The sequence below is a fragment of the Bradysia coprophila genome, chromosome IV (assembly GCF_014529535.1).
Source record: "Bradysia coprophila strain Holo2 chromosome IV, BU_Bcop_v1, whole genome shotgun sequence".
Classification (NCBI taxonomy): Eukaryota; Metazoa; Arthropoda; class Insecta; order Diptera; family Sciaridae; genus Bradysia; species Bradysia coprophila.
This window is the reverse complement of record NC_050738.1, coordinates 8,797,789-8,806,386: the sequence shown is the minus strand read 5'-3', so window position 1 is coordinate 8,806,386 and position 8,598 is coordinate 8,797,789. Positions and strand designations below refer to the sequence as shown.

General features: G+C 36.1%; 2 protein-coding genes across 3 annotated transcripts; one reads left to right on the top strand and one right to left on the bottom strand.

The window, feature by feature from the left end:
• Positions 1-489: 489 nt before the first annotated feature.
• LOC119066932 (protein mitoshell) lies at positions 490-3,685 on the bottom strand. Of its 2 annotated transcripts, none has more exons than XM_037169645.1 (6): positions 3,459-3,685; positions 3,289-3,403; positions 3,133-3,226; positions 2,087-3,073; positions 910-1,053; positions 490-834 (listed from the first exon to the last, which is right to left on the bottom strand). In XM_037169645.1, the coding sequence occupies exons 2-6, from the start codon at positions 3,363-3,365 to the stop codon at positions 715-717; spliced, it is 1,422 nt and encodes a 473-aa protein (XP_037025540.1). In that variant the 5' UTR covers positions 3,366-3,403; positions 3,459-3,685; the 3' UTR covers positions 490-714. The 2 variants fall into 2 exon arrangements, with proteins under 2 accessions (XP_037025540.1, XP_037025541.1); XM_037169646.1 differs by having other exon boundaries at positions 3,289-3,400.
• A 2,587-nt stretch (positions 3,686-6,272) lies between these two features.
• On the top strand, positions 6,273-6,956 carry LOC119066934 (nucleoside diphosphate kinase 6). The gene is made up of 2 exons (XM_037169647.1): positions 6,273-6,584; positions 6,651-6,956. Exons 1-2 carry the CDS (start codon positions 6,373-6,375, stop codon positions 6,901-6,903), a joined length of 465 nt encoding a protein of 154 aa, XP_037025542.1. The 5' UTR covers positions 6,273-6,372; the 3' UTR covers positions 6,904-6,956.
• Positions 6,957-8,598: the final 1,642 nt, after the last annotated feature.

Below are 8,598 nucleotides of genomic sequence, written 5' to 3'. Positions count from 1 at the left end.
AAAATACGTGAAATTATCTTTCTAATGACACCCATGTCGACCATGTACGTTTCGTGTATTTCGAAAACTTCAACTGCAAATATGTTAGTGTGGATGAATTTTAAACCTCCCACTAACCAACTTCGAAGAATTTTTTCCACTGGAAAATGCGTCCTATTTCGGTCGGCTGTTTTTCAAAAGAATCCCTCGTAGAGTAAATGAAAGATGTTGAGAAGCATAGAGTGAGCGGATAAGAATAAAGGAAAATTGTTTAGGAGTGCCATGGATAAGCACACGGGTCACAAATGCGGAAATGAAACTGCGAACCTTTAACGTCCATTATATTTTAATTTATTTTAACAATCAAATATTTAAATTTTCGACAAAAGTGAAGCATTACACTTTAATAAATTCAGATTTAACTTCTCTTTTTTTTACATTTCAAAAAAACAATTCAAATTACCTTAAAAATAATAATATTTTTTCGAAACGTTAAATTTTTTCGTTATCCATATTTCTCTGAAAATTGAACGAATTTTTCTAAACGAATACTTTGTATAACCACATTGTAAGATTATAACATGGAACCAAGAACAATAACAACATAATGAAAAAAAAGAATATCCGGGACAAGATGAATTGGTCTTACAATCTAAAAATTAGAATTTTTTTCTTCCGGAGAAAGCTCGAAATTTTCTTTTGCATAATTTTCTGAAGTCATAAACTTTGGAGTAACTAAAAGTCGTATCCAGTCATACGTTTGAAATCGTATTCAGCAAATTCTCTTAGCAATAAATTTTCAAATTCTCGTTCAAATATCGCAACGCATTTGTCCAAGAGTTCATGAGGCCGTTCCTAGTTGGAGAAAATCGTAGAAACAAAAAATAATACAAGTGTTCCGTAGGTATCACATGGAAAGCAGTTACTAACCAGAAGGTACAGCTTTGCGCTGTAAAATATTTGACGAATTTGATGGACCACTTCGTAGACATTGGCCAAGACTTCCATTTCCGATTTCATAATGATTGAACGTAAATCAATGAAGTTAGGGACGATTTTCAGGAAGTCAGGAAACTGAAAGTAAAATTGAAGAAGAAGTTTCGCGTTAGATCGTGCTGATATGAGACGGATAGAGGGTTTTGTTTGCTCTAACCAACGCGTTCTTATGCAAAACTTCTACGAATTTTCTTAAGCGTAAAATGGATCGGAAATTTTTTTTTTGAAACGACTTTGTTTAGAGTCTGCTATCCGCTACCATAGACAATGTTCTGTGGCGCTACAGACTAGGACTTTAAAAAGACAGTGACGTTAAATAATTTTTTTTATTTAAAGTCACTGTCTTTTTAAAGTTACACGAAGTCTACTGATGTCTCAGTAACGGTCTAAGTCAAGATCAAATCAGCTGACGTTTTTTTAATTCATCTATTCTAGTAACTCCAAGTAAGATTTCAATAAAGTGTAAATGGAACAGCGACTTTAGCACCAACTTTATGCAATCTGGGCAGTTATGCTACAGAACCAAATGTTTTGTGTTTTCCTCATCTCAGTCATTGGTGACGAATCGATTGGCGAATCGTTCATCAACGACAACAAATAGAAACGGTGAACATTGGCTGCTGTCCTTATAATAGTAAGAAGAAGTTAAAAGTGACTACTTAGTACGTACAAACAAAGCGTACGGTTAAGAGCACTTAGAATGAAGGAACACTGAAAGCTTAAAACGATCATCTCCACAGAATGGATTGGTTGATCGATCCTATTTTTGTTCTTGTCCGTAACACGTTTTTCTAAGATCTGGGAATCTTAAGTGATAGAAGAAGTAAGGCTTTGAACTAGCAAACAGGGAATCTTCGGGTAAGAGCCTCCCCGAATATAAAAGAATTTGGCCGTCCCTTCGGAATGTAACGGAGAAAATGTTAGATTAAAGTCTTCCACCAAAAATCTTACGGACGACTTATCTGTCTACAAAAGAATCTCGTTAAAAACTCACTTAAAGACTAGGTGAACGGGTTTACTATCGCAAATTATTTAGCTGGCCTTTAGACTTACAGCTTCTTATACATCGCCTGGCCTTAAATAATTTTAGCAAAGGTTCCGGTGTACTCACATAATTTTTGGTAAATTGAGAGGAGAAAAAGAATTTCGACTCCTCAATGAAGCACACTTTTTGTAGTAATTCACTTTTTGGGTTCTTTCTTAAATTCATTGCCGCCGCTTCTTGCTGTACGTCTGTCGGATTCTTCACAAAATTGCTTTGCAATGGATGACATCTCTCCGGTGTCGTTATCTTTCGAACAGGATTCGGAATTCCCGATAAAATGTTGGTGAAGAAGCATTTTTTGGCTTCATCTGGATGAACATTGTGGCACTTTAGTTGATCCTTTTCCATCGGTGCGATGCGTCTCACACCAGTTTGATGTGTATTGTTGCCGTTGGCAGCATTCCTTGCGACCGTACATTTGTAAACGCCAGTCTTGATATAATCGTATTTGCGATCGGATCCTATCGACAGTTGTTTAACATTCAAATTCTTGCAACTGGAACTGCTGTCGGATGATTGATCGCTGGCCGGACCTTCGTTTGCGCCATCTTTATTCGGTGAAACCTTGAATGACTCAAAGGACTCAGTATCGCTGAAAAAAGTTTTTCGTTCGTTGGAACTGGGATTTGAGTCAGAGTTCTTCTGGTTACTCTCGGTGTTCCTGGTCTGCGATAACGTCAGCTCCTGAAGTCCATCAAATGATTTGGTTAAATCTTCAACGAAATCCGATGTAACTTCCTGCCATTTTAAGAAACTGACGACCAATCGGTCGGAAATCGCCGATTTGACGGTACGCATTCCATCCGAATTGTTATACACGTAATCTTTGATTATGTTCCAGGCACTGACGATGCGCGTAAATACAAAAATAAAATCTTTGACGGCCCATGGAACACCTTGCGAATTGATATTGGCGAGAACCGAATCGGCACGGTCGACATCCTGCTTGAGTCGGGCACACAGACAATTTATTTTTTTGAAGCATGGACGATTTCGGTGGAAATAAGCCAAATTTTCTGCGGATTCGCAACCCTTGATGACAATGTTTTTAAACTGTAAGGTTAAGACAAGAGATAAATGCCACGGTCGATTACAATCCCAATCAAAAATACCTTCAAAAATTGTTCCTGTGAAAAGACATCATCCGTCAGAACGTTGCCCATTGAAAGACTTTTCATTTTTGAAGAAGTCATGAAGGGTGTATCGCTTTATTGGAAAATTGTCAAAATTACTTGTCGCCTTTGTTTCACAAAAAATCGAACTCTCACCTTGAACATTCTTCATCTGGTAGCGGCGTAGGGTACACTACTTCCACAGGTATCATTTGATTTAACGATTGAGACATCCGGTAGAATGTATTGTCAAACGATTGTTGATTGGCTGCTGAAGATTTGATCATTTATTTACGGGATTACCGGGACTGAATTGTGATGATTACCTGGTGCAGATTGTGTAATCGTGCAGGTTTTGGGTAAACCGTCGGTCGGATTGGCTGCGCTGTTATGAATCCAGCCGTTGTACAGTTTAGGATCAGCTGATTAAATTAAGGAAAAGGAAATAACTCAATGTTCTTATTTACGTTCGTGTCGAGCAACATTTAACAGTAACACACAATTGATAAAAAAATGGCGTTAATCATTGTTGAACGCGCTATTGTTTCTATAAATCAAATGGGATATTTTAGAGACCATTTGCCAGACAATAAAGACGTTGATGGTGTCGCTAGTAGACAAAAAAGTACTTCGTGGCCCGGCAACGGTTTAAAAGTTAGTGAGAAAGTGAAACTGGTTTAAGTTTATCCAATGTATTTCCAATGAGTACTAACCAACACGGATACTGGCTATAATTTATATGATCCTAAGATCTAACATACCTAAGCTATCGTTCTTTTAAAAGATTAAACTTTGAGCAATTTTTTGTGAGACTTTTAACCGATAATTTTGGAGCCGACGATCTTACAGCGAAATGTAGGAGCTGAGAACTTTAATCGAAATGTGTAATTACAGATGAAGACAATAAATTGCGATCCATGTTCGGTTTATTACAACCGTTCCTCCATTCGTCTTAAGATGTAAGAGCTATGGATTGTCCTGTAGAAATTTATGACCGACAGTTGTCTCAGGTTTTTCTATGGAATAAAAATTTCATGGTCGCAAGACTTTGGATAGTTAAAGAACAGGAAAACCTTTGATTATTACATAAGACCTAAGATGTGCTTTGAAAAACGTTTTACGACTGTCACTCATTGACCAAAATAACGTTTTAAAGATGGCCTAACAATATCAATACCGCTAGGCATTTCATAAAAACATTACAAACCTAGAAATTGATCTCTGTAATATAATATAAGGGCACCGGCATAATCAACTAAAATCAGAAACAGAAACTTTCGTATTCCATATTAAGAAAGATCAAAGTCCAGACAGGAGGAATTTATAATTTTAGCATTCTGGAAACGGAAGTGGAATCGAAAAGAAAAATTTGTTTTAATATAATCATACCAAGGTTTTCCTCTGCCATATTTTATAACTTAACCCTCCAGTTGCGGAATCCCGAGCAGACAGTACTTTATTCAACTTAATATTTCTAAAAAAAATCACTTCGCAATACCTGGAACTACAGTTAAAACTTTCAATATTTATACAAAAAAAGACGTAATGTTTATTCTACTGGAAATTGAAAAATGCAAAGCCTGCTAACGTATACTTATGAAACGAAGTCTAAACGAGAATGCTGCTTAGAAACTCAGAAGAAATGTAATAGAGTTTTCTCATATTTTACATTCATAAAATTACTGCAGTCACTACGCTTATTTTCATGTGAACCAACTTCATATGGTGACATTTGTTCTGTAACAACTTCATATGGTGACATTTGTTCTGTAATGACAAATGTGAAGCTGGTTCACATGAAAATAAGCCGCAGAGAATGAAGTACTATGAAAAAATGTGGCGCCTCGACAGGCCAACCCACTTGTCCCAACGAGTCTGACCTAAAAGATAATGTTGGAAACTAAACAGAGTTGCGCGTTCCTCTCCTCAGATGAAGGACAGAGAAATGACATTACGAAGTTAGCGATCCTGATTTTCGACGGTTTTTTCAAAAATCAAAGAGTAATATTATACCTAGAGAGGAAATTCGTACGACGAAATATGGTCCCAACATTAGTTTGTAGCATAAAATACATTATATGCGTTGACGCTTTTGATAGTTAAATTTACCCACTTAATTAAGAAGGCAAACACATACCAATAAACCTTTCATATTTCATGTTGGGACCTCATATTTTACGAAATTTTGTTTGAAATTTCCTCTATAGGTATAATTGCTCTCAATGACATAATAGTCATTGATTACTCCTAGCCAAAAATGCTTTGTGCAGTTTACTGATCGTAGAATGTTCAATCAAAGTCTCATATTTCTTAGAAAGGAGCACACCACGACTAACTTTTCTTTTCAGTTGTTTTATAATTGTGTGATAGAGCTTCCAAATCTCAAGGAAATCGTACAGTTAATATCAACTTTGTTCACTTCAGCTCCTTTACCAACTCAAACAAATCCATCTTAAACAGCTTATGCGTCTTTTACGTGTTTCATAGTCACAGGCACGCAAGGTTCTTTCAGAACCTTGCAGGCATATGCGATTTATTGTATAAGTGAACCACCCACCAGCTGGTAAAACAGCTGATGCGAACTTTGACACAAATTCGGTTGACGTTAACTGTAGAACAATTTCCCTTTTGCATGCAGCTTGGGCCGGAAATAATATTTTGGCTGTCGACTTAGGGATTTTTTCTTAAGGGGCCATTCATAAATGACGTCCACTTTTTTCAGTGCTGGCAGCATATTTATTTCATTAAAAACTCGATGAGTAGAACATGTGTTCTACCCCCCAATTATACCGCATAATTGGCATAATTGGGGTAGATCAAACATTTGACTCACGAAAACGCATATTCATCATTCACCATCCATGAATGGTCCCTAAAGTGTACACTCCACTCAACAAAAACTACTCCGTGAGAGAGCCGTGAGAGCAAGCTGTCAAATAAACAAAGAAAAATTTGAAAAAATTCAATTTTGTCTCTCACACTGAGTACTTTTTTCGTAAGAGTATATTAAGCATTATTCTTAATTTCCTTCGTTTACCTAAAGCATTAATGCATTAATCCAAAAACTTCTCTGATCAACAACTCTCTGTTATGAAAGTAAAAATAAGATAATGTACTAGAGTACGCTGTCATGTGCTGTCAAATCAAGAAATTTTTTACTCGAATGTTTTGAAAAACGTAAACAAAAAAAAATATCGCGGTTCGGAAAGCGAAAACTTTTCCCAAATTTTCACTTAAAATATGAACAAGTTCCCTCTAACGTTTGCAATAATAAAGCCTCACGTTGTTAGTAATCCGGTGGCATTTCAACAAATGCAGGACATCATCACAGACAATCAATTTGAAATCGTTCGGAGGAAGCAGATAAAAATGACTAAACCGCTGCTGGAGGAGTTTTACGGAGAACATAGGGGCAAATTCTTTTACAATCGGCTTATTACATTCATGACAAGGTTTGCATTCAATTTATCAAATTTGCCAGATTCTGTCAGATCTTAAACGATATTCCTTGCATTCAGTGGTGAAATTCAGGCCCTAATTCTACACAAATGCGATGCAATAACATCCTGGAGAAATTTAATGGGACCGACCAAAGTATTCAAAACGATATATTCACATCCGGACAGTATACGGGGTCAGTTTGGATTGACAGATACGCGCAATGCCTGCCACGGCTCCGATTCTATTGAGTCAGTGGAAAAAGAAATTAAAATTTTCTTTCCCGAGTTTAACGTGCAGGATTGGTGTCGAAAGGTGCCCGATTGTAAGTAGAATGTAAATGTAAATTGTTCAGAGAATTATAGAGAAAATATTTTTTGTTGTAGTAGAGTTGTACTTCTTATTGTTGTCTTCTGGATACTGCGTGATAGAAGTAGAAATATGAAGCTTTAAGGATTTAAAGGTGAGGATGGGTTGACGAAGCCTCACAAACATAATTGTCACAATTGTACCCTAAACTACAAAAACGTTTTTCAAAACCAGGAAGCTTGTAACATTTGGAATTTATGACTTCGATCGTTAGAAAATGCTTGCAACTTTAAAATTTGTTTGACTTCACGGCACATTGTTGCTAATTTTAAGAAAATTTAAATACTTCAAGCATTCTTGCATTCTCTCAGCTACAGAAGGAGAGATGAATTTAATTTTGAGAAATTTCGTCTTTCGTTGAAAATTGCAAACTTTTGTTCTTTCATTTACTCGGTAGGTCTGGTCCTTTCACATCTCAACATCATCTTATATATTATAATCAGGCTGTTTTCAAGGTGGGTCTCTTGAGTATTGAATTCTAATCATTAAATCTGTTACTTCTTTTGTTTAACATTCAATTAAGTTATGTATGTCAGTACAGGCCAGAGATTGACGCTGATTTTTGTCATCACTATCGATAACGTGACTAAAAAGTTTCTAAACTTTAAGTTAGTATTGTCCAAACATGTTAGATGGGAAAGTCGTCTATTACGGATTTTTTTACAATTTATCAAAGAAAGTCATTGGGAGTAAGAACCCAGGTAACGAACAGTGCTTATTTAGTTACGAGCACTAAAAAACCTTCGTAAACATAACATCATTTGTTATAACAAGGACGCAAGGATGATTTCTATACGAATATCTTGGCTATCACTGAGGGGACGTAAGTGAGTTTCTTTAACCTGTCACAGACGGCAAGCATAGTAACAGTTATACTATCTGATCTATTACGTCATTTGATTTTTGCTATATAACACCTCTTTAGTCAGAGCTTGTCAGAGGTCTCTAACAGGTTAAGTACATTGAGCATAGCGAGCTGGTAGAGTAAAACAAAATAGATGTTTCAACTCTCCAATGTTTATTTTTGTTGTGCGGACGATGCTGCAATTTCGTTTATCGATTAGTTTTAGAAGAAAATTGACTGTTGAACAAATTGAAAGAAGAAGAAATGTTTGGACCATTACATCGATATAATCAATATATTATATCGATGGTTTGGACGTAGCCAATAGAACCAATAGCTAAGAACTAAGACGGAGATGAGTTAAGTCAGAACGTACATTTCCAAATCAAGTTTTCACTCACATTTGTTCGCAGCAAATATAGTTCTAGGGGTGTTTGATAGAGAATTTTACTATTGTGATGTAACTGACGTTCTAAGTCAGTTCTGTTATGGGACCCGTACTTCCTTCATTTCCGAAGTTTCGCAATAACTTTTCGATAAAATTTCGCAGTAAGAAGCGTTTAACCTGTTAAAAACGGCAAGCGTATCCCGTATGAATCTTTCACTTCTTTTGTTGCAGGTATAACATATTGTTGTCACAAAGTTAGTTTTAGCACATGTTTTGCTATAGAGGATAACTAAGCAGGGCTTATTTTTGGGAATTTTAATTTGAAAACTTCGGAAAATTCTGAAAAAGTTCCAAGAAAATTTGAAAATAAAATTTCGGGATTTTTTGGAACTTTTTCGGAATTAGCAGATGTTTTCGTAATTTTCAG